Here is a 27,275-nt window from a genome sequence, read left to right as displayed (position 1 = left end):
CAGAGAAGGATTCCCTGCTACTGACCACCCTCTTTAAGTCATGATCCGATAACCTGTAGGACCGAGAGGAATGGGATCTATGGCTCCGCTCCGACTGTAGTAATGGGGACCTGGGAGCCAAGCGAACAGACTCTAAGGAGGGAGACCTCAAACGCTTTCAACTCAGAGAAGGCACCGATAGTAGAGTCAGAGCTGACCGAGTCCTCGAAGTGTCAGCTCCGGCCGAAACCGACGAGGAAGCAGAAGCTCCGCTCAGCATCGGCTCCGAACAGGGAGCCAACGGTTTGGCAGGCTTTAAGGATTTCCCCGACAAAGGCTTGGCCGGGGATCCTTCTGGCTTCAACAAGCCCCTCAAAATGAGCTTATTCCTACTCTCCTGCAGGACTCTCGGACTGAAGGCATGACAGACCTAACAAGAGTCCTGCAGGTGTAGGGGGCCCAAACAAACACAAGAAATGTGATCGTCTGTCAGAGACATCTTCTGACAGCACGAGTCACATTTCTTATTCACAGGTTCATACTAGGCTATCTGCCCTAGGGCATTTATAAGCCTAGCCAGAGTGTGTTTGGCTTTCGCCACCCATTTTAAATTAATTTTGCTATGCCCTTTTTCGAGGTTAGTAATACTGTGCCTCTGTCTAACAGTGACACAGAAGTGATACCCGGGGTAAACCTACGATCTTCCATCCACTCATCAAGATTCCTTTTGAAGAGAGTCAATGAGGGACTCTTTCTTGAAACCTGAAACCTTGGTATCTTTAGACATTACAAAGAGATACCAAGGAAAAAAATTAACAAATGCCCTAAAACAGTAAACACACACACACGCACTAGATAAGAATAAGGATATCAAAAAAACACTATAACTAACAGTTACACTAACAATTATCTATGTATATATAATACAATATATAAAAAGAATAGAAAGGCCTAACACTACCCTAAATAGGGAAAGGGGGGGGGGACGGACTCTGTAATGACAGGAAAAAAAGGTTTTTTAAGTGGGATCTAAAGGGGTTACAAGATTAGATTAAACTAATAGCAAAAACTAGCTAAAAATTTTAACAATCCTGACTATAAAAATTAATAAAAGAATTATACGACCTGGAGCCAGTAAAAAACGCAACCTCGTAGTTGAAGCAGCAAATGAGATCTGGGTATCTGACGCCTAGCATTGTGGGATAAGGGGAGGCCTTGAGCCGGTAAATAGCTCTCGAGCTTTAGTAAAAGGCCAAGTCAGAGCCAAGGTTCGGCTCCGAACCCATCCAGCAAGAATGAAGGCGAGATAGACAACTTAACATTCAATGTTCTCACCCTGGCAAACAAAATAATAGAAAAAAAGGGGGGTGAAGGGAGCAACTACTGCAGCACTGATCTATTTTAACATCTACTGTTATGGTAAGTCTACTTACAAAACTGTACTAATGCTCATCATTAAATAGCTCCTGTGACAGCCTTTGCAATATGCACCAATGCCTAGAAAGCTTTGAGAGGAAGAAGGATGAGGGTCCAGGAGCCACGGGGGAATGTCCTAGCAAAGTTTGCACTAAGCCTGGAAAAAAAAAAAGAGTCTAATTTGTAGTGTTTTGCGAAAGTATGTACAGAGAACCAACTCACAGTCTCTTTCATACTTCTAGAGTATATCCCTTTCCAAAAAATCAAGGCCATAGTAGAATATGCTTTTATCCTGCCTGGATTTGACCTGTTACTGTGGGAATAACAAAAAGAAATAGCATGGGACAACCATTAGAAAATTATTAGATTTGACTGACACCAATTGTCCTTTTTACTTACCTTCATAAGAAAAGAACAGCTGATCAGAATTTCTGAAGATTTTAGTTCTGTTAAGATGGTATTTGAGTTATCTGTAGACATCCCTGAGTATGAAGAATCCTCCCTCCCTCATTTTTTGGTTCTAGAAAGAATACAGGGAGATGGAGAGCTTGTATCAAAGTAAACTCTGATACCACTTTAGGCATAAATGAAAAATTCATTCTCAATGAAACCCTATGTTTGTGGGAAATGAGATGAGGATGACCCACCTTAAGAATCTGCAGCTTAGACATTCTTATTGGAGAAGTTAGCGTAATAAGCAACTATGTTTTTCAAGTTACTGTAGTAGCCCTTTGAAAAACAGCTTGACATGAGAGCCCATTGAAAGATGGAGGTCCATGGGCTGACATGTTAAAATGACCGAAACATGAACTGTAATACAGGATAAGAAAAAGCCAAAGGATAGTAACTCACACAAATACTGTATAACAGGAGAAATGCTAGCCTTAAAAGGATCTTTATTCTTAGTGTGGCATCAAACAGAAAATCTTATTCAATTGTTAACTTATAATTTCCTAGTAGCATATTTCTTTGCCTCCTTTAATAACTGCTGCACATCCTCAGAAAATGTGTGCCTTCTATCATTCCGGTAGTCAGATTCAAAGGGTGACTCACAATTTTCAGCCCACCTCCTCCAAGTTTGTTAAAGTTTCTATTTCTAAATAAAGATCATTTTATAAAAAGCAAAATAAGCAGTCTCAGCAAACTTCAAACAAGCAGACTTTCAGAAAACAATGGCAAGGGGACGAAAAAAAGAAATGGGGAGGCTGCCAGAAATAAGGACAGTCCAACAAGTTGGAATGATGGTCTAAGTCAGAGACTTCACCCCAAGGATGAGACAACTTGATCTAGCTAGACAAAGAAACATTCCCTGCATTCTGTTCTGTGACCAACAAGAGTTTCTCCCATGCCCACAGAGGACACACAACAGCCACAGAGGATTTATCTAACCCATGGGTCCACAGTGGCTTGAGGAAGTACAGATGAAACCATGGGAAAAACATGAGTGGTCTAAGGAACCTGAAATGGCCATAGTAGGGTCATCCATCTGTGGCTGAGGTAAAGAAGGAACTTGCTGAACTGCCAGAGGTTGTCTAGTAATTTTCTTTCTCTCATATCTGGAGAAAACAAAATGAGGAAGCGGTAAACTACTCCATGATTAAACAAAGAAAGAAGCATGAAATAATAAGTGATGTCAGCAATAGTCGGTAAAAGAGCAAGTACATCATAACAGGCACAGAACACTTAGACTAGCCCCTCAGAATACTTTATTTAAAAAATCCTATACTAAAAGTAAAGTAAATAAAAGAAAAGGTTTACAGTCAAAACAGTAAAAGTAAGAATACTGCTTTAAATGACATGAACATCTCAAGACAGTACCCCCCCAAAAAAAATCAATCTTACTTAAAACAGTTTGTTTCCGAAGTACTATTTTTCAGCAAAATGAAATATGAATTTTTTTTTGTTTTTTTTTACCCTGAAAAGAACTTATCTGTCCAGCAGTGGATGGAGAAGTGTTAGCTGACCGCAGATCCTTAAGAGCCCAAAAGAGGAGCACTCTGTCAGCAGAAATGCTTTGAAGGGCTTGAAGCCCAGACCAGTGATTTTCTCCACCACTGAAAGAGAGCTGAATGGTCAAGGTAAATGAAAGGTGCCCTTAAGCTTCGAAAGCTAGCTGGCTCTTGTACCCTAAAGCAGGATATAAGCCATACAGCTAAGGCTATTGCAACAGAGATCAAATATTGAATGCATATACTTCTTGCAGATAGGGGGAAGGAAGAACCTTGGAGACCAATATCTTCATGGTTCAACTGAAAAGAGTATCAGCACGGCATGTAGCAGATGTTGCAAGTCAGTAAAGCAAGTTGTCATACAAGTCCAAAACTTTTAAAGTAATTTTTTTAAGACAGTCCCCAAAACAACAATAATCTGCTCCAAATACAATTACTCTACATAGCAATGTAGAAAAAATTAGTCAAGAAGCATTAACACTTTTTTCACAACAGCATTCTCAACTGAAAAAAAAAATCCTTTTACACAGTCTAAAATATAAAATTTCTAAGTTAAAGGTAAATAAGTTTTCATACGGAAACAGCTTTTATTCTAAAAAATAACGTATTGGAAATTTTCTCCTCAAAGGGAACTTATCTGCCTGGCTTTGAAGGAATAGTAGCTGACCGTTTGCTCTACGAAGTCTGCAAAGGAAATACACTTCACCAGCAGGAAAGCTTAAAAGCCTTGTGGTGTTTAATTGCCTTAGCACGATATAACTCAAACAGCTTAGGCTACTGCCAAGAGTGATCCAATGCTGAACATAAAAACACACATTAACATTTATTACTGAAAACTGTCACACAGGTTGTACCCCTATTACAGTTTTTTGGAATTTATGTTCTTTACATTTAAAGGGTTTGGGAATTACATTTTACTGCTAAATGTATAGTTAGCAAGGGGATATCAGTTTACTAATTCTTTTACAAATAAATTTTTAGTTAAAACAGGCGGTGTAATTAGGTTTCCTCCATAATCTGTAAAAGATGGAGTACACGAATGTTTAATATTAAACTATTGCACTGCTTGTGATATTTAAGGAACTTGAGAGGTACTGGGCAAAGCTCATTCTGTACTGCAATTAAAGGAAAACTCGGACTGAAAATACCAACACATCTGTCATATTATATGCTGCATCTTACACTAAATCACAAACAGTTAGGGGTAGTGGGACAGGATATGGAAGCATGCATTTTCCCACAATATTCACAAAATGATTCCACATTTTTTATAAAGTTTTCCACAGTTTTTGAGTGGCCTAGTTGATGAGCATGAGAACAATCAACTGAGTAAATGTGTTACAGCACTTGTTTTCTACACAGTACATCTGCTAGATATGCCGGTTAGTTAAAGTTACAAGCGAGGGCTGCATAAGGCTCCTGGTTAGTTAAAGTTACAAGCGAGGGCTACATAAGGCTCCTGGTTACAAGGTCATTAAACAAACAGGAAAAACAAGGTTTGTACTTAATTTTTACTCCCTGCTCAATTTGTCTCCTACAGGAGTTAACAAACCATACTACATTTGTCAGTGAAAGTTTTCACTGAGAACTTTGTCACTACACTATACCCTATGCTCATACATCTGGTTCTGACCTTAATATTGCAGAAGTTCAGCCACAAGACCCAACTCCTGAAAGTTTTCACACAGATCACCGTCATTGTGCAATGTAAGCAAATTTAACATGAAGAGCCTTGCTGTATATTAACTTTAGTCAAATACATGCCTGCCCTGTGCTGCAAAGTGACTGTTGTAGTCTACCTACAGGAGCAGTCCTTGTACTCTAAAGGACCATTTACTAAAGTGGCTACTGTCCCTTCTCTTGACCAATAGATTACACTGTATATGCCAGTAACATACTCACTAGCTTCCTGATATCTTTATTCAATAGATAAAAGAAAATTAACAAGGAGGTGCAAAGTATAATGGGTTGCTTTGTACTGGCTGTAAACTGATAGTTCTCTGTAATAAATGACCTGAGGGTGGGAAGCCTGTTTTGCTCCTCTACCCTGCTCCAAATTCCACCCCACCCCCTCTTACTCTACCATTATACTTCCCACATACACAGTTCACCTTGAGTTTTATAGTTTTTTGAACCTGTGACAATTACCTAGCTCTTCCCAAACCAACTTACTACTATCATGCTCCTGCTTGCATTTTCCCATTTCCCCAGTTCCCTCTAACATTTAGCTTCATTCCTAAACAGTTCTTCCTCCCATACTATTTTGCACTTTATCCATTCATACTCAGACCCCTCCCCAACAGTACATATCCATTATTCTACATTTCACCTTCCACTTTTCCCAGATAAACGCTCCCTACTTTCTATCTTGACTACATCCTCATACTCTATCCTTTCTGAAATTTGAGAACTAGATGGGTTTCAACCTTAAGAGAACACACCAGGACAATATAACTTGCTTCCTTCCTCGAAAATACTTCCTTCCTACTTACCTTCTACCATCTTTCAGACTCAATCACCACTAAATAACCAACAGCACTGCAACTTCTTGCTTCCTTCTCGAGTCCTACTTCCCCACTACTTGCCATCAATAAAATAGAGTCCTTTAATTAGTCATGCTACTCCTCAGATTATCCTCTACTCTTCTCCTCCAGCTTAGCCATCTCTCATCCTACCATGATTCAATAATAGCTCTCAACAACAATCCAACTCTTTCACAACAACCTATCCATAATTTCTCCCTAAACTCTCCACACATCACACCAAATGTATTTAATGACGCTCCTCACCTTTACACCAAATATAGACTGATTAACTCCATTTCAACTCAAACCAAAATAAAATTAACTGGAAAAAAATACTCTCAAAAATAAGATGTCAGTAATACCCCAATATACTAAAATCGAGGAGACATTCACCCAAATCCTGCCCCACGTATCACAACCAACATCAAGACAATTCTCTTCCATGCACTGCTCTTAACCCACAATGATCAACTCCCAAACCCTGGTAATCTAATTTTTACCACCATTAATATTAGAAGCATAAGAAATAAAACTACTGAATTACACGCCTGGATTACTCAACACAAGCTTGATATTCTCACTGTAAATGAAACTTGCTTAAAACCAGCATAAATAACTCCAAATTATAGCCGACTGTCATATGTAGTGACCATATAAAAAGGAAAGATGGTGGCACTGCTTTAATAATTCCCAACAACTACCACATTTCCCCTACAACAAACCAATACCAAAATTCAATACAGCAGGGCTTCTAAATAAACATACATGTATTACTGTCCTTTACATCCCTCCTGGTGACAATACTGGAACATATCTTATATTGGAAGACATCTTTCATTGGATATCCATGAAAATTCCACACAAATACTACTAGGTGATGTCAACTGTGACACTTGTGCACTGGCTCAGCAATCCAGGAGCCTCAGTCTTCACCACCAACACCAGTAAGGGGCATCCATATAGGGAAAGGATAGTAAATACACACAGTAAAGTAAAGTAAAATTTCCCTTAACAGCACACAGAGATCACAGTCAGCCTGGGGCTGATTTCTCCCTTTCTCTCCAGGTCCCCAGTAAGACTCCCCACTGGCACAGCTATAGGGTCCACATCTCAGCCTAGTGGGCAAGCTAAGACCTCCAGCACCCTCTCTGTCCAACAAGTGCTTTGTGTCCCTGCCCAAGTAGCTGACACACACACACTTTGAGATAAGAGTTTATACAACCATACAGACACTCCTGGGGAAGGCTGGCACAGGTTCTCCAGCAGTGCCCCCTTTCTGCCCAGTCTAAAAGGTAGTACCATCTGCCACCACCCACTATCAGCTACTCCAAGGCCCTTCTGAAAGGGGTGTCCAATTATTACTGTGCATTATTATTATCCAAATGGTAAGTGTGACTGAACAGCAAAGCAGGAATAAGAACCATTACCTGCTGCCCCACAGCATACTCTCTAGTTTGAACATTCGTGTCATACCACACCTTTTTCTGTTGTTGGGCTTCTGCCAGGTTCTCCTGGGCCAAACCCATGCGTTCCTTGAGCCTTGTCCTGAGGTTTAGGAAATATGCCACAACAGACTCCTTATGAGATTCACACTCACCTTCCCACTCATCTCAAATTCAATCTAGAGGACCCCTCACCCTATGCCCATACAGCAACTCAAAGGGTGAAAAAAACTGTGGATTCCTGGGGAACCTCTCTGTAAGCAAACACATGGGGGAAATATTTGTCTCATTCCATCTTAAACTGGTCTGCAAATGCCCGTAATATGGACTTGATCGTAGAGTTTAACCTCTCAACCAGACCATTAGTCTGAGGATGGTAGGGGTTGGTCTTCAGGTGCTTCACCCCACAGTACTTCCACAGACAAGCCAGCAGGTCTGACATGAAATTGGCACCTCTGTCGGCATTTCTTTTGGGAAACCTACCCTACTGAAAATCTCTAACAAAGCATTTGCCACCTTTTTTCCCTCAGTGGAGGACAGAGCCATTGCCTCAGGGTATCGTGTAGCATAATCCACTACCACTAGGCTATATTATTTTCCCTGTGGAACTTGGGGTACTCAGAGGTCCCACAATACCCATACCTACCCTCTGAAATGGCTTCTCAATCACAGGCAAAGGCATCAAAGGAACCCTCAGCTTGTCTCTTGCCTTACCTACCCTTTGGCACTACTCACAGGTCCTGCAGTACCCTGTTACATCTCTGGAACTTCTAGGTCAATAGAAGTTCTGCATAATATGTCTCTTTGTATGTTTTCTGCCAATATGACCTGCAAAGGGAATATCATGGGCTATGGCTAGAAGCGCCAGTTGGTAGGCTCTAGACACTACCAACTGCTGTATTCTCTCACCTTCTTCCCTCAGGGGTCCACACTCTATACAGTAACCTTTTGTCCCAGTATACAGATTCCCCCTTCCCTTGAGAATCAGGTGCCTCCCCAGCTACCTGCCTCGGGCCTTGCAATGTAGGGTCCAAGAGCTGAGCCTGTCTCAACACTCTTTGTAACCCTTCCCAGCTCCCCTTCCACAGAAAGTCTGGCATCCTCTGACAGTGGTGCCTCACTGTCAGCCTGGGAACTACTACTCACCTCTACCTCTACAGCCACTTTGTCCAAGGGAACATCAGTACCCACAAGCAGATGTGGCTCACCTTCAAGTCTCACTGCTACAGAGTAGCTCCCTCCCTGACATAACTACCTCACCAGTCCTGGCTGCAAGTATGCAATCTATCTGGGTCTCCCCCAGGCTACCAGACCCACATGCTTGTCTCCTTGCCTGACTCCATGTAACCGTATAAACACACGGTACTGCCTCATCCAAATCCTTCCCTATCAGGACATCTGCAGGATGGTAGTGTGGTAGCCCTGTTGTCTCAAGACAACCTACTATTGGCATTTTGTCTTTCCCACTAACTGGAGCTCTCACCTTTTGTTCCCCACCTTGTCTCTGTGGACATCTATATGCCACATTGCCCCACTGGTTGCATTCAAAACATTTAACCCTAGGTCCTGGACATGTACCTGGACTAATGGCTTCCCTGCTACTGGCAGATTCTGTTTTGGCAGTCTGTGCTGCCCACCATGGGTTCCTTTAGACCCATGAGTAGTACTAGGGGTCCCTTTCCAGTGCAGGGATGCCCTGCTTGCCAGGTATAGGTCTCCCTTCTTCCCCAACTCATTTGAAGTAGCACATTGTCCATCAGCTAACCAGATCCTCATGTCCTCAGGTAAAGTGATAAGGGCTTGTTCCCTCACCAAAAGGTCTGCCAGCCCTTCAAAAGTGATTACCTGACATCCACTCACCCACCTATGAAAATAAGTGCTCAATTCAGCAACATATTCACACAAGCTTTCATCTGCCTTGCATCTATGCTCACAAAACTTCTTCCTATACGTTTCAGGTACAGGCTCCATCTTAGCAACTTGGCATTTTGCTGGCTGGCTTTGTTTAACCATGTTAGGGGGTTGTGATCAGTCACTACAGTGAATTTTCTTAATACAGATTAGGCTGAAGTTTATGCAGTGCCCGCACTATGGCTAGACATTCCTTTTCTACAGCTGCATAGCATTTCTCCCTGGGTTGAAGCCTATGATGGAGATAAACCACTGGGTGCTCCTTCTCCCTCTGAAGAAATCTGGCTAAGTACAGCCCCCACCCCATGGTTTGAAGCATCCACCTGTACAACAAATTATTTGCTGTAATCTGGACTGGCTAACACAGGGGGTCAAACCTTCTTTAAGCTTCTGGAATATATGTGACACCCGTGCACTGGCCCAGCAGTTAAGGAGCCTCAATCCTCACCACCAACACCAGTAAGGGGCATCCATATAGGGAAAGGATAATAAATGCACACAGTAAAGTACAATTTCCATAAAGAGCACACAGAGATCACAGTCAGTCTGGGGCTGGTTTCTCCCTTTCTCTCCAGGTGCCCAATAAGACTCCCACTGGCACAACTATAGGGTCCAGATCTCAGCCTAGTGGGCAAGCTAAGACCTCAAACACCCTTTCTGTCCAACCAGTGCTTCATGTCCCTGCCCAAGTAGCTGACACACACACACTTTGAGATAAGAGTTTATACAACCACACAGACACTCCTGGGAAAGGCTGGCACAGGTTCTCCAGCTGTGCCCCCTTCTGCCCAGTCTAAAAGGTAGTATCAGCTGCCACCACCCACTAATATCAGCTACTCCAAAGCCCTTCTGAAAGGGATGTCCAATTATTACTGTGCAATATTATTATCCAAATGGTAAGTGTGACTGAAAAGCAAAGCTTATTTGGAGTGACTTGGTACAGTATCACTATATACATGCAGTGTACTCTAAAGATTAAATTATCTCTACACACAACAGCCAAAGCTGAAAGGTTTAAAAATATTTAATAAATAAAAACACAAGAAAATACCTCTTACTACACAGTGCCAGTCAAGAGTTCAGAGATCACAGAGAAATACTTAAAATACCATAGAAAAGTTCTGACATCACAGAAAAACATACTAGTCTAATCTTCCTATTTCCTAGCTATATCCAAGAGAAAACACAATTCTAACTTACATGTCGACACAGGCAGTGCCGAGTTGGATGTTCTCCAGACAAATGCTCTAATGTTCTCATTCTTTCTCTCCTTAAATTAATAACACAGTACCAATAATTCATTTCAGATTACATAATTTCTTTCTGGTTCCCAGGCTAACAGACTCTGAAGTTAACAGCCCCTTTGATCTTGCAGCTGGTCAGGAACCAGAGCAATACAAGAAATTATACATGCAAATTCTAGCCATTAACACTGGTCTCAAACAATAGGCAGAATTCCTTTATCCAGACACATCGGCTCCGAATTTTGACATCAAAGACCGTCATAAAATGCTTGACTTAGCTTTCTTACAGCAGAGTGCATTGTTGTTACATTTTTGCAGTTCAATATCTAATGCAGTCTTTTCACATTTAAGAGAACAACCCTGTGGCTTACATTAATATTTACAAATGATAGAAGTTTGTAGATAATTCTATCCTGCCAGGCTGGCAGCCTTCCACCTATTTTCACATCAACATCAATTGTTGGACATAACCTCAAACTCTCCTAAATCTATCCTGAACTTTAGTTTCACACCACTAATTAATAACCCTGCACGCTACAGCAAGACTTCAAACTTCTTCTTGGATCCTGGTATCATACCCTACCAAATTCACCACCACAGGTACAGTATCAGACTCTGAGGCCATCTTCCAATCTGTACAATCAGACAACTCACATATCCACTTAAACAGCATATTTATAAAACATGCAACCTGTTCAAGTTTAACCCAGAAATATGCATTACTACTCTATCATCTTTTACTCTTATCTTTTATCATCATTTGCTCTGAGAGTGTTGATGGAGAAGTACAGAGAAGGTCAGAAGGAGTTGCATTGTGTCTTTGTGGACTTCGAGAAAGCATATGACAGGGTGCCTAGAGAGGAGTTGTGGTATTGTATGAGGAGGTCAGGAGCATCAGAGAAGTTTGTAAGAGTGGTACAGGATATGTACGAGGGTAGTGTGACAGCAGTGAGGTCTGCATAAGGAGTGACGGATGCATTTAAGGTGGAGGTGGGATTACATCAAGGATCAGCTCTGAGCCCTTTCTTATTTGCAATGGTGACGGACAGGTTGACAGACGAGATCAGACAGGAATCCCCGTGGACTCTGATGTTTGCAGATGACACTGTGATCTGTAATGAGAATAGGGAATAGGTGGAGGAGACCCTGGAGAGGAGGAGATATGCTCTAGAGAGAAGATGAATGAAAGTCCGCAGGACTAAGACAGAATATATGTGTGTGTGAATGAGAGGGAGGATAGAGGAATGGTGAGGATGCAAGGAGTAGAGGTGGCGAAGGTGGACGAGTTTAAATACTTGGGATCAACAGTTCAGAGTAATAGTGAGTGTGAAAGAGAGGTGAAGAAGAGAGAGTACAGGCAGGATGGAGTGGGTGGAGAAGATTGTCAGGGGTGATTTGTGAAAGACGAGTACCAGTAAGAGTGAAAGGGAAGGTCTACAAGAGGGTAGTGAGACCAGCTATGTTATATGGGTTGGAAACAGTGGCACTGACAAAAAGGCAGGAGTCAGAGCTGGATGTGGCAGAGTTAAAGATGCTAAGATTTGCAGTGGGTGTGACGAGTGTGGACAGGATTAGGAATAAGTATATTAGAGGGTCAGCCCAAGTTGGAAGGTTTGGAGACAAAGCCAGAGGCAAGATTACGTTGGTTTGGGCATGTTCTGAGGAGGGATCCAGAGTATATTGGGAAAAGATGCGAAGGGTGAAGTTGCCAGGTAACAGGAAAAGAGGAAGGCCTAAGATAAGGTTCATGGATGTGGTGAGAGAGGACATGCAGGTGGTTGGTGTGACAGAGCAAGATGCAGAGGACAGGAAGAAATGGAAACAGATGATCCACTGTGGCGACCCCTAATGGGAGCAGCCGAAAGAAGAACAAGATTATCATCTTTTAACTGGAACATCCTAATAATCCTCCCCTTAGATGATGTGGTAAATTCAATACAATTTTCATACATATCCTAACTAGCTTTGCTTGTCCTAAAAGGAAATGACTAAAAACAAATAATGCAATTTATCTATCCAAAAAGAATAGATTGTTAATCCAACAGAAAATATAGAAAGAATGGTAAAAATATAAAACATCAAAATATCTCAAAAACTGTAAGAGAAATTAATGAAGACAAAAACTACACTGTAAAAGCTTTCAGAATAAAAGTAAACAACCCTAAAAAAATTCTGGTCAGCCATTAAAGAAATCTTACATCCTGGCCAAAAATTCAACCCTAACCCCTCTCCCAATAACTTACCACTCATCATTAGACATTGCAATAGAATTAAAAAAGAAGTTATGTACTCACCATAACGTTCCATCTGAGTAGATACTTCATTTGTCTGCAACCTGTGGGTAGTCGGATCCGACCTCGGATCCGAACCGGCAGCTTTCCAAGCTCCAAGATCCGAGCTCCTAGCTCTTCCCCTACCCATAATCCCTTGCTACCAACCACATTACCTCAGATCGGTTATTTTGCCCTATAGGCTAAAGACGGAGAAAAAAATCTCCAAAGTAACAATACCTTACCGAGGTTCGGGGGATGGCAGGGGGGGGTCGGTTGCAGACAAATGAAGTATCTACTCAGATGGCACGTTATGGTGAGTACATAACTTTATCTGAAGTAGTTACAGAGTCCCCAGCTTACCTAAGACCCTGGGTGGTCCCTATGGTAGGATATTCCTAAGCACAGCGGAGCCAAAGGAAGCCCTACTTCTGGAAATCATGTCCAGTTTGTAATGAGAAATGAACGTGTGGGAAGAGGACCAGGTAGCTGCTGAACAAATATCGTCTACCGGAACTCTAGACCAAAAAGCCGTCGAGGTAGCCACAGATCTAGTAGAATGCGCACGCACACCAACCGGAGCTGGCTTCCCAGATGAAGTGTATCCCTGTCTAATACACTGAGAGATCCAATTTGCCACTGTCACCTTAGAAATTGGTTTGCCCATGGTTGACTTAGCATAAGAGACAAACAACTGGTCTGACTTGCGAAAATCTTTAGTCCTATGCAAGTAAAAACGTAGTTGTCTGTGTACATCCAATTTGTGCAATGTATATTCACCCTTGTTTTGGAAATTCGGGAAGAAAACAGGAAGATTAATAGATTGATTAATGTTAGTCTCTGTGGCTACCTTAGGCAGAAAGGAAGGATTAGTCCCGAGGGCCACTCTATCCTTGTGAAAAATAAGGTATGGATGCTTAATGCACAGAGCTTGTAATTCTGAGACTCGTTTGGCTGAAGTAATAGCGACCAAAAAGGCCGTTTTCCAAGATAAGAATTTCAATGGCACTGAGGCCGCTGGCTCGAAAGGTGGTCTTGTTAATGCTTGTAAGATCAAGGTAAGATCCCATGGAGGAACTGCCGGCTTAATAGGGGACTTTAAGAGAAATACGCCTTTTAAGAAGATCTTGCATATTTTTGCTGACGCCAAGGAATCTACGCCATCCCCCACGTGATAATGAGAGATGGCTGCTAGCTGGACCTTAACGGTGGACGCACTAGCTCCTTGTCTAAAAAGAAGGGACAGGAAGTCCAGGATAGTGGGAATAGGAACCGTAAAGGGATCCAATTCCTTCTCCTTTGCCCAGATGGAAAAGCGTTTCCATTTACTGTTTTAGAGCTTTCTGGTGGATGGCTTATGAGCTGCCACCAGAATGGCCTTAACCGGGGACGAGATACCGGGAGTCCTAGCCATTAATGGAACTGGATCAACCAAGCCGTAAGCCGGAGATTGACCAGGTTCGGAGTGTGGCATCTCGTCGGATGTGAGATTAGGTCTGGTCTGGGGTCCAGAATCCATGGGGGAGCCACACTGTGAGACTGCAGAAAGGGGAACCAGATTTGTCGAGGCCAGAATGGGGCTATGAGAATTACTCTGCTCCCCAACCGACAGGCTTTCTGGATGAATTTCATCATCAGAGGAAGAGGAGGATACGCATAAAGGAGACCGGGCGGCCAAGCATGAACCAGAGCATCCCTGGGGGATTCCCCTCTGGGGGGAACTATCGCGAAGTAATCGCTGCATTTTGTGTTTAGGGGAGAAGTGAAAAGGTCGCAGTGAGGTTGACCCCACTTGAGAAATATCTGCTTCACGACAGAAGGATTCAGAGACCACTCGTAAGGGCTGAGGAATACCCGACTTAACTTGTCCGCTAATATGTTGGACCGTCCCGGAATGTGCGTTGCTATCAGAAAGCGGTTGGTGGAAATCGCCCATTCCCACACTCTCATGGCTTCTCGACACAGGGGGTAAGATCTGGTCCCTCCCTGTTTGTTTATATACCAGACAACGGACATGTTGTCCGTCTGGATTGCAATAGTCCCCAGAGGAAGAAGGTGATGAAGAGCTTGCAACGCCAAAAGCACTGCCCTCATCTCTAGGACGTTGATATGCAAAGCAGTGTCTAGAGGAGTCCACGTGCCTTGGACGGAGTTGCCAGCATAATGCCCGCCCCACCCAAGACAAGAAGCATCCGTGGTCAACGTGGCTTTGACTGGGGGAATCACAAAGGGTCTCCCTTCCTTGAGTTCCTGAGCCTGTAACCACCAAAGAAGGGAGTGTCTGCACGCCCTGCTCAGGGGAATTGGCATGTCTAAGGGATGGACCGATAGTGACCACTGGACCTGGAGAGTCCACTGTAACACTCGCATTCGCAGATGGGCATAAAGAGAAAGGCCAATCGCTGCTGACATAGACCCTAGCGCCTCAGGACTAATTCTGCTGGAGGAGCGGGGCTCTGAAGAATGTCTGAGATTTGGAGAGACAAACTGTTCAGCCTGACAGGTGTAAGAAACACTTTAGAGATCCGAGTATCCAACCTGGCCCCTATGAAATCTAGGGCTTGAGTGGGGCACAGGCAGGATTTATTTAGATTCACTGAAATGCCCAAACAATGGGCCAGAGAGAGGGCGTAATCTCTCGCCACAACCAGTAGATGCCTGTTGGGGGCGGTGAGGAGCCAGTCGTCTAGGTAAGGGAACACCTGTATGCCCTGGAGTCTCAGGTGGGCTGCAACCACTGCCATGACTTTGGTAAACACTCTGGGGGCTGAGGTTAGGCCAAATGGAAGAACCCTGAACTGATAATGACTGGCTCCTAGCCGGAAGTGGAGGAACCTCCTGGATCGTCTGTCCATTAGTATATGGTAGTACGCATCTCTGAGGTCTAACGAGCACATCCAGTTGTTCTCCCGCAGAAGGGGGAGAATAGATTGTAGGGTGACCATCCGGAACTTTTCCTTGGGTATGAACAGGTTCAGGGACGAGAGGTCTTGGATGGGTCTGAGGTCCCCCGTTTGCTTTGGCACCAAAAAGAACCTGGAGTAATAACCCAATCCGGACTGATCTGGGGGGACGGGCTGGATGGCTCTTTTCTTTTTAGCAACTCTGAAATTTCCAGAGCTGCGGACTCCCTCTGATGGGGTGGAACATCGGGGAGACGTTTGGGTTTGGGGGGGGGTGTGAACGGTATAGTGTAACCTCTGGATATAATCCGGATCACCCATCGATCTTTTGTAATTGACTCCCAGTTTGACAGGTGCTCCGATAATCGCCCCCCGACTGCCTCCAGAGAGGGACAGTTGGGCAAGCCCTCAGGGCTGTTGCGCGGGTCTGTCCGAGAAGGGTTCTCTAAACCCGAAGTTACACGGCCCCCCTCTGCCTCTGGGCCGGCGTCCACCTTGTCCTCCTCTGCCTCTAGAGGACGAGTTGTCCGCAGCAGGACGGGATTGCTGAGATTTACGGAACCACAGCTTCTTTTGCCCCCTCTGATTCCTGGAGAAGGATCTTTGGGGGCTAGAGAAGCGGACTCCGACGGCCAACAGCGTCTTCCCATCCTTTTTGCTTTGGACTAGCGTGTCGCGAACTGTTGAGCCAAATAAGGCCGAACCATCATAAGGGGCGTTCGCGAAGAATGCCTTAAATGGTTCCGTGAAGTCGCAAAGGCCGAGCCAGGAGTGACGTCGCAAGACCACTCCAGCTCCGCTAGCTCTAGCGGCTCCTTCCGTGGCATGGGAAAGAAGCCGCATAGATGTATTTGATATGGACTTTAGAGTGGCCATTCGAGTCTCAAAAACCTTTTTGTCTGGGACCGACATGGACTCCGGAGGGGCTGCAGCGTATTCCTTAATTAAGTCATGCTGTAGCCTAATGGTGTGTGCCATGTAGTTCAGCGACCTTATGGCAAAGGTCGCTGAAGCAAACATCCACTTCTCAATACGGTCCAATGACCGGGACTCCTTGTCCGGCGGATGGACCAAAGAACTTTCTTGGGCAAGTTCTTTCTTAGTGGCTGCCGCCACCAACACAGCGTCAACCGGCGCGCCTTTGGACCAAGAAGGTCTATCAGAGGGAGGGCTGAGGACCTTGTCTGGGCGTCTAGGGATAGGCTCCACGGTGTCGGGCTCCTTCCAAGCCCTGGTGGTAATTAAATCCACCAAGGGGTCGGCTGGGGGGGACACCCAGGAGGTAGATGGGCCTGCCTCAAAGGCCTCCAGAAAAACGGACTCGTCCAGGGAGGGCTTTTGGGCAGACCACCCCCTCTTATATGCAACATTTCCATGATGTCTCCGAAGGAGACATCTTCAGGGGGTGACCTTGGGGAGCCCTCCGTATCATCAAATCCGTATCCGTGGTAATGGACTCGGGGGAGTCCAGGTGCCTCCTTTTGCACTGATGCTTCCGAGGCACCTCTTCGGCGGGACTGTCTGAAGAGGGCTCGTCCGCAGGGTGGTGTTCCTCCATAGGAACCAACTGGAGGCTTTGGGCAGGCTGTCCAGATGGACGGATGATCGAAGACAGACCCTGATACAGTGGTGGTACGGGTGGATCCGAAGGCCCGGTCGGGGACCTGGATGACCTCGACAGTACCCTCTCCACTACCTCAAAAGCCGAGGGAGATTCACCGTCTCCAGCCTGAGAAAGTAACCTCCTTGGCTCCGAGGATAGGATCGGGGTCGGAGCCGAAGCAATCGGACCCGAGGTAGTGGTGTGCTCCGACCCAATCGGCGCCGAAGACACAACCACCCCCTCGGATCCGATGCTCAACCCTCGCCCCTGAGAGCTCGGATCCGACAAGCTCGAAGGTATAGTCGGCGAAGACACAATCGCTATCGGCACCGACGTATCCCCGGATGCGAAAGGGCCTGGATCCCATAACTCCGAGACCCAAAAACGGGTCGGAGAAGGAGCGATCGGGGCAAAAATGGGGGCTGCACTCCCTCCCAAAGGGGGGGGGGGAGGCAAAAGCATCCCCATCTGCATCTGGGTCTGTAAAAATCTTCGCATCATCCGATCCATGTCTGCTTCGGAGATGCTTCTTTTAGACCGCGAAGAGGCAGTCGAGGCAGGCTGGGAGGGCCGCCTCGAAGACCTCGAGGGAGACCTATCCTCCTCCTCCGGCTCCAGAGAAAAAGAAGGAGAACGGAGCCGAGAGGATGAGGATCCGGAGACCCTCACTGGGGACTTCAGAATTTTTTCCGGCGGAGCCGAGGGATGAGACTCGGCCCGCCTTTTAGAACTGTGACCCTCTCTGTCTTTGTGCTTCTTCTTCTCCCTATGGGAAGAAGCACTAGACTCCACAGAGCTGGTACTCGATAAGGGAGGTTGAGTCCCGGGTACAGCTAAGGGAGTAGCCGGCGCAGAAGTTACAGGAGTATCTTGAACCCAGCTGGGAGAGGAAGAAGAAGCCGATTCCTGGGGGAGTTTTCCCTCCAGGATCAGCTTGTTCTTCCTGTCCCTGAGTGCCCGAGGGTTGAAGGCCGCACATATCTGGCAGGCCTCCGACAGATGAGCTGCCCCCAGGCACAAAACACACTGAGTGTGGCCATCAACTGGGGAAAGCTTGTGGCCACACTCAGTACATTTTGAAAATATGGCCTTAGCTTCAGCCATAAAGTTCTCTCACACACACACACACCCAAACACTAGGGGGGGAGGGGGAGAGATAACGTTAAACTAAGAGAAGATTAGTTAGTTTTTTTTTTTGTTTTTTTTTTATTTAAAGGGTTTTTAAAACACACACACACACAATTTTAAACAAGAAAAAAGCCTATAAATAGAACAATCTCACCAGGCCAGGAGCTCTTCACTATGAAGCAACTGTCTTTAGCCGCGGCAAAAAACGATCTGAGGTAATGTGGTTGGTAGCAAGGGATTATGGGTAGGGGGAGGAGCTAGGAGCTCGGATCTTGGAGCTTGGAAAGCTGCCGGTTCGGATCCGAGGTCGGATCAGACTTCCCACAGGTTGCAGATCAAATGAATCTTCTCATCCTTACTAACCTCCGGGCATCACAAAAATCAAAAGTTAAACAATGTTATAATAAAGTGGCTAAATTTGCAGCAAACACCCCTTTCAGAATCCACTACTGTATAGCACTAAAAAGCCTAAATTGGTTAAAACTACTCTGTGACATCTCCATGCTGGGCCAGTAATTATAGGTTCATAGGTTCATACTAGGCTATCTGCCCTAGGGCATTTATAAGCCTAGCCACAGTGTGTTTGGCTTTCGCCACCCATTTTAAATTAATTTTGCTATGCCCTTTTTCGAGGTTAGTATACTGTGCCTCTGTCTAACAGTGACACAGAAGTGATACCCAGGGTAAACCTACGATCTCCCATCCACTCATCAAGATTCCTCTTGAAGAGAGTCAATCAGGGACTCTGCCTAACATGGACTGGGATTTTATTCCAGAGTGAAGGGAGCCTCTGGGTTATGAATCTTTCCCTCCAGCATGTCCTATTTATTTCAGTACTGAGGTTCAAGTCTCTCGAGCGCGTAGCTTGATGGGATTTGGATTTTCTGAGGTGCAGCATGTCCATTAATTCCGGGGTTGGACATGGTTTATATGTCAGGCACAGATCGCCTCTGAGCAGGCGGTATGCCACTGAGTAGAGCTGGAGTTTATTTAACCGGGCAGCATATGGCATCTGTTTGAGCCCTTTGATCCTCTTGGTGAGGTACTTTTGGGGTCTTTCCAGTTGCTGCAGGTGTCTGGTAAGGTACATCCCAAAAGGGGCATTGTACTCAATTATGGGCCTTATGAGGGATGAGTAAAGAGGCACGATGACATCCCCTGATCTAGATGTGAATCCCTTCATGATTAGGTGGGCTATATAAAATGTTTTTCTAACCACTTTGGCTACGTGGTTGTCAAATGAGAGATTGCTATCAACTTGGATCCCCAGGTCCCCAATTACTTCTTCTGTACTTAATGGATTACCACCTATGTGGTAATTTGTGGGCACTTTGTTTTTGCCAAAGGGGATGACTATACACTTTTTGGCGTTTAGCTTGATTAGTGTCAGTGGTGAGGATTCAGGCTCCGTGGAGAGGGGCATTCACTTGGAATACAAATGGATACACTCAGCATTTCCAGAAGCAGACCTCTCTGCTTCAAGCACAGTTTCCCTTAAGAGCACAAAGGGAACACAGTCAGCCCATGGTCTGGATTTCTCTGTCTCCCTCCAGGTCCCCAGTAAAACTCCCCACTGCCACAGCTTCAGAGTTAAGTCCTCAGCCAAGTGCCCAAGCCAAGTCCTCCACCACTCTCTCTGTGAAACCAGTTCTTCATGTCCCTACTCCAAGTAGCTGACACACAAACACACATGCACACACACAAAAACACTTTCAGATCTGATGTGCACACACACACACACACACACACACACACACACACACACACACACACACACACACACACACCTGGGAAAGGCTGACACAGGTTTACTAGCTATGCGCCCTTCTGCCCAGACTATAAGGTAGTTATCACTGTCATGAACCTCTGCAAAGCCAGCTACCTAAGGCTCTTACTGGGGTACTTAGTTATACTGAGTGAAATCAATATTAATACAAATGGTAATGCAGACCAAACAGCAAGGCTTCAGGAGTGGCCAGAGCTGTCACCAAATAAATATGTTTAAATGCTCTCAAAACTTAAAAATATTATCTAAAAAAGGACCAGCCACAATGAAAAGTTTAAATATATTTCATAATAAATAAAAACACGAAAACATTAAATATCTATTTACAGTAAACACCAGAGTTTCAGACATAAGGAATATTAAAAACACAGATGGAAAGTTTCACAGTTACAGAAACACAGTATTTAGCTAGTCTCACTATCTATTCCTAATTGACTAAAAGAATTATTGCTCCTACTTGCTAAATAGAACAAGGCAAGATGGGCGAGCGATCCTTGTTGTCAGGTCCAAAACAGAATACAGATTGCTGCTAAGACTTCAGTCTCCTCTAATATTAAAACATTATTTATGTAAAGAATTAAATCACATACATCAGGTCATTTGACTCTGTTCCTCAGACTACCCCTCCCTCATCACTAGAAGCTACCAGGGTTTAGCACATGTACTACAATGCACACAGATAGAGCTTTGCTGAGGTGTGGTGCAGCTGCTGGAAGTCATAAAACCATTTCACTCTTTCTACAGGAACTACTAACTATTCTCTAGCACAGACAATGTGTCTGTAGCTCCATTCAAAACTGTGGGATAACATCTTTATGGCTTAACCCATAAAGTAATTTAATTTCAAATGTATTTTGCAAAGTCGGGTGGGTTAAGATCAACCTCTTCACGTCCAGTACATGCTGTTACAATGTATACATTTAATTCAGTTACAATAATACATGTACATTTCTCTTCCTTCCAGCAGGGTGCACTGTTGATACATTTTAGCACAAGCAAACCTCACAAATACATTTTCAGTACAAACATCTGTACAAATCAGTTTAATGTACAAATGACAATTATTTACAAAATTCCAGCTAGCTGTGCTGGCATACGTTACAAATCTACTGTCCTATTTCTCCTGGCAGGGCTGGCTGTACCTCCTATCGTCACATACCCATCAACTAACATATACACAGCTCCTTAACACCTGTAAAGTTATCCAGCATCCATCTGCTTCCCAGTACTAAATGCCATTCTACACAACTATGTTCCCCATCAGTCATTACAATCCAATGACCAAAAATGCCTCTCTGTCCACAAACATATCAAATCATCTGGTCATCATCTGCTCTCGTATCATGTTTCTAAGGCCTAGAACTCCTAACTTGTATCCATCAGGTTAATACCCTCCCTCCATTCCTTTAAAAACATTCTGAAAGACTTCCTAGCCAAAATCTGGTTCTGTTCTTAACACTAGGATAAACTATGCCCGAAAGTACCTTGCATCTCCTTACTCTCCCTTCTTCACTCAATTCCTTATATCAATCAATTTCTCTCCCCTAACTCTCTTTCTAAATATGGCATAACCCTGTTTTTTTTCCTCTCAGTTCATTTTGCAATTCCTGTTTGTATTATACTAGCTTATCGTTAATTTCTCTATAACAAGTTAAAAGTTCTCTACACATTAAATCATTGTCATACAAGTTTTATTCTTAACCAGTGCTTTCACATCATGTCTTAATTTGGTATAATTTAAACTGTAGATACTTTGGTATGACTTTAAAAAACTCTAAAATTACTGTTCTTAAAATGTTTTTTGTAATACTTTGCAGCTTTTTCCCCACGCCTCTGCTGAAAATGGGCACCTACCTACCCATTCTGACTTTCCCAGCAAACAAATGTCAATAAAAAAAATGCATTCACCAACTATGGTTTAACCAGTGATGTGCAGATAATTAATTCCTTAAATTCTTTCATGCTAATTTAATGCGTTACTTTTTTGCATGGAAAGTTAGGTATACAAATGGTAGGACAACAGATAAAACTTAGGGCAGACTTAATGGACAATGCTCAGGTGACAGCAGTTAATGTCAGTACACAGAAATGCTCAACAGATTTAGAGGAATCACTGACATACAGCTCCAAGTTCATTTCACAGTTCCACACAAGTAGGACCATGAATAAAAAGAAGTCTGGGGTCCATTACCAACTGTTACATTCAGTCCTTTAGCTCTTTGTCCTACAGACTCACTAGTATTACCGTCTTGCAGTGTTACATTTCCATTAAGTTTTTGGCTAGTTGCTACAAAGCCAACATGTACACTGGTTTCTAAAGAAGAACAAATAGCATTTTAATAGCACTTTAGCATACCAAATCAATAGGTTCTTCTGCTGAGACCCCAGCCTGCTCTCCTTCTCCACTGACAACAGCAGCCTCTCCCTCAGTTTTCTCAGCATCTTCTGCATCTGTAAAGAAACAAAAGCCATCAAATATAAAGAAGCACTTTTGTCATTGGTGGTGCTTATTTGGGCACTTTTAGTTAGAATACAATCTCTCCACTTATAGGATCATTTTTGTGAATCCTCAAGGTAGATATTACTTGCTTCCATGAAAAACGATAGATTAACTCCTCCACAGCAGCAAAAAAAAAAGGTGCAAGAAAAAAAAGGTATACAATAGCCTCTGGATATAATCCCTTTTTCCCCATTCGTTCTGCCATGCAACTGAATAAAGGAAGAGATGACCTCCAACTACTTCCAGAGGGGACCAGCTGGGCAGTCCTTCAGAGGAAACTTGGTTGCCTGTCAAAGAAGAGCCCATAATATCCCTGGTTTTGCGAATCTCAGGGATTAGTATTGGGAAGTGTACCTCTACAAAGAGGCCAGTCACAATGTCAAGGGCCTCTGGCTGACCAAATTTGCAGATGGATTGCAAATTAGGAGTAGACAGATTCCCCCAATGACTATGTTCTCCAGGAAGGGCTGACACAGACAAATAGCTTGTGCCACTGCCACTGAATAAATGCCAAGAAATGCGTAATAGTATCCTTTAGGAAGTTATCCCCCCCTGGTAACTATCATATAGACAGCACATCCTAACAGTCAATCCAGTAGTCAGGGACTCGGGGGTGGGGGGGGTGGGGGTGGTACACATACACAGTAATCTAGACTTTGACCATCACATGCCTATAGTTGTAAGGAAATCAGTCTATATTGTGCAGCTTATAAACAAAGGTATGAAATCTAGGCCCAAGAATGTTGTTCCAAGACCTAAAAGAAAACAAAAAAAAAGTTAATCAAGTGGAGAGTGAAAACAGTAATGGTACAAAACCACTCAACACTCAGTTGACCTACACACCACTAACCTCACCAAGCCAATGTGGATGAGGGTGTGGAACCACAGTTTATTTTTAAAACGGGTAGGAATTGTAACTCCCTTTTGAGTATTGGCTGGTTAACATCCAGATTTCTTCTGTGGGAACAACTAGTTGTGGAGCATGTAGGCAGTGTCACCATGTATTAAAGGAAAGTACCACAGTCCTTGAAGGTATACTCTGAGATTAAATTACAAAAGTGTAATTGTAATACTAGGAGTATAGTTTACATAGCAATATGAGAGGGGTGTGGACATTATGTGGGAAAAACAGAAAGACAACTAAACAGAATTTATGAGCATACGTATGCAATGCAAAAAGCAAATAATAGCACTTTGTTTAGGCATAGTATTGAATGTCATAATTTCACCAGTTTCAAATTTGGAATATTAGAAGTAGTCCCAAAATATCCAAGAAGTGGATGGTGGGAATTAATGTTAAGCTAAAACAATTACAATGGCAGATTAGGCTGAATGCAGTAAATTCCCCAGGGATAAATGAGAATCTTTCTTTATTACCTATTTTAAAGAAGAGGGCATTAATATTATAAACAACTAATATATCATACAATTTTATTACTAGTAAAGGCAAGGCACTTGTGTATATTCTATATCTATTAGTAAAATTTGATTCATTCCCATGAGTACATTATATTTTTTTAAAGTGTGCAATTGAAGAATTAGTAAAATGTCGGAATGTTTTAATAATCTGCGTTTTAAAAAATGTGTTGGCATCCCTGTGAAATAAGTGATAATAATATTTTAATGTTCTGTAGAAGCAGTATTAAGTAAAGTTTATTTTATGTATACATGAGGACACGAATTGTGAATAAATTCATGAACGTGCACAGTATAAATTAAGGTGTTTGGGGAAAATGGTTATTCTGATGAAGTCCCATAACAAGTGTGTGCAGGGCCGAAAGCACTTGGATTTTTTTTAATATGATTTTGTAATAAAGAACTATGGATTATTATATTCAACGAGTTCCAGTGTTTGGCTTGGTGAGCTCAGTGGTGTGGAGGTCAACTGAGTGGTTTTGTACTGTTAACTGTTCCATCACCTATCATTGAGTACAGTTCCCCCTTTGGTACACACCTAGCCAGGTATGTCCAAATCGGAAAGTCCACAGAGGTTCCTTACTAAAGCAATAAAGGGTGTAACACTGTCCTATGCAGATCACCTCAAAGCCCTATCCCTGTATTCTGACTCCAACAGGCCTTTGAGAGGAGATCTATGACAAGCATACAAGGCATTGTCAGACCCCACTCTGATGGAACTCCTGCATATCTGCAAAACAAACAGCTCCAGAATTATTCATTCTAAAGCTTAAACCTTGCTTGTGATATTAATAGGACCTGCTGGAGAGACAGGTATGTATTCCAAAGAATACCACCTTCTCTGAAACAGGCTCCCCAACCAAGTGAAGCAGAGTTTCTCCCCAATCCAATTAAAGTGAAATTTGGACAACTGGATGGGGAGCACAAAATGGCACCTATGTCTCTAATGGACACACACACAGCCTGTAAATGATTTCACAGGCCCCTTCTTATGAATATTTCATCTCCCAAGCCACCAATTACATTTATCAAGAGTACCAGAACTTGTCAGATATTTGGGATGCATGGCTAGGCTTAAAATGTCCCTAGTGGCTGTTAGCCTGGTACACACCTATGAATCTAGGAATTCTTTTGCCTCTGGACCTATATTCATTAAAGGGGCTGCATCTGCCAAGGCTCCCCCTTTCAGAGGATGCTTCAAACTGCTGATGCCTGGATGTTCTAAACCATAGTAACTTAGGCCCTTTCAGGTTCCTGCTGTACAATTGTTGGGGCCTCAAACTTCACTGCTATGGCAGTTATCATTTTGCCATCTTGTTCACACTACTGTAGCTTCTCTCTCATCGACAGACTCGACAAAGTCCATAGTTTTCCTCCTGCAGCCAAGCCTGCTGTGTCATCACACCACCAGCCCCATGCTGCCCTCACCACTCATTATGCATGACTTATATATATATATATATATATGTATATATATATGTATATATATATGTATATATATATATATATATATGTATATATATATGTATATATATATATATATATAAATTCAGACATTTATATACACTTTTGTTTATTGGAATGTGTGTGTAGTAATTATAACAGTGCATGTACACTTCTGTTTGTTAGCTAGATTCATGTACACTTCTGTTTGCTAGAATATATGTTAGAAAACAGAGTCAGTTAAACTGCTCTTAGCTGAAGGTATCCAAATGTGTATGTAATACAAAACATCTGTGTCTGACACAACTTCAAAGAAATGCTGAAAAGGATAACTCCTGAATTCTTGAGACCTAGGTGCAAGAAATGAACAACTCCCTACCAAGCTGGAAACAGGAACAGGAACGACGCCCTAGACTGTCGCATAATTCACCTTAAAACAGAACACAAAAGTAGCTTAACAACAGACTGCAATACATCAACATCAAAAAACTGCTTTTATAAAAAAGTATAAAAAGAACAGTGACTGAATAAGGTTACATCTGATTTCTTGTTAGATTTGTATACTGGAGAACATCATCCATGCTGTCTGAAAAGCTTAATCTGAGACATTAAAAACTGTAAACTGTACAGTATTATCTGTTACATAGGCGAGTTATTTTAGTAGCAACTGCGCAAAGTTAATAACATAGTGAAGAGGTTAATAGTCTGCAATGTTTAGTGCAGTCATCAAACTTTTATTTTAACAAGGCACCAGTAAGCAAAAGCAGCAATCTGCATTTTAATTTTTCAGAGATGTCCGATATACACAGACATGGTTGCCAGGGCTGCGCCCAACTGTTACCTAGAATCTGATATCAGATGGTAAGATTTCAGAGTAGATGCAGCCTGCTGAGCTAAGCCCCTCTGGAAATGATTTATTAGTGGTGTAGCTCAGAACCCTCAAGGCAAAATTCCTTAAAGTATACAACCACTTCCCTAATTATTACATCTCCTGGGAATCTCTGTTAAGACAATGAATAGAAGCTGAATCGCTGATCAGCTCTATCTTAGTTGATGCTACCACAATAATAGAATCTACCGAAGAGGACTTTGTCCAGTGTTGCCTTTCCTTGGATGGCCTAAGGATCTAATGTGACTTTCTTGGCACCACTTTTGCATGTGTAGAACACCTGTCATGACCTACTAACTGCCAGATCAATTAGCTTATCTGCAGAAAGGACCACAGAAGTAGTAGATGGTGTCGAGCCATAGGATTCATCTTGAGAAGGAGGGTCAGTGGACCAAGATCCCTTCTGCTACACAAGCTCCAAAACCGTGCCAGAGGAAGAGCCTTTGGGAGGGTACTGGGGGAGCCCTCAATCATTAGAGGTGTGATGAACTTTGATGGGGAATCTATGTGCCTCCTCTTGTACGTCCTCTTACTCTGTATATCAGGAATATGACAAGTCTCAGAGGATTCTACCTGCTTTGGAGCAGTAGTTTTGATACTTGCAGTGACCCTGACCCAAGGATGCTAACAGCTGGGGCATAGGACCTGTGCCAACCACCTTTGCAAATGAAGGAGACTTACCACTCCCATGTCATTCTGCATCTTCAGAAAACTCTACATCAAATGATCCAGGTCCACTTTCAACATACTCTTATAGGGGCTGAAGGATCACAACTGATCCGGATAGATTCTGTCTCGGCTATAGGTTGTCTGGTCTTTTTGGAGAAACATCCTGAAGTATTGGACACGCATGCTCCTGATCTGGCACAGG

General features: G+C 43.3%; 1 protein-coding gene across 1 annotated transcript in view; it reads right to left on the bottom strand.

Moving 5' to 3' along the window:
* The window catches only part of DNAH2 (dynein axonemal heavy chain 2), a 6,636,854-nt gene that overhangs the window by 6,564,771 nt on the left and 44,808 nt on the right, over nt 1-27,275 (bottom strand). The window contains exon 3 of the mRNA XM_044077324.1: nt 22,513-22,607. Coding sequence (XP_043933259.1) covers nt 22,513-22,607 — 95 coding nt within the window. The remainder of the gene's footprint in view (nt 1-22,512; nt 22,608-27,275) is intronic.

Source organism: Protopterus annectens, chromosome 7.part0 (genome assembly GCF_019279795.1).
Source record: "Protopterus annectens isolate FY-2018-M chromosome 7.part0, PAN1.0, whole genome shotgun sequence".
Taxonomy (NCBI): domain Eukaryota; kingdom Metazoa; phylum Chordata; order Ceratodontiformes; family Protopteridae; genus Protopterus; species Protopterus annectens.
Note: the sequence above shows the minus strand (reverse complement) of the source record. Positions and strands in the feature narration are given on the sequence as shown.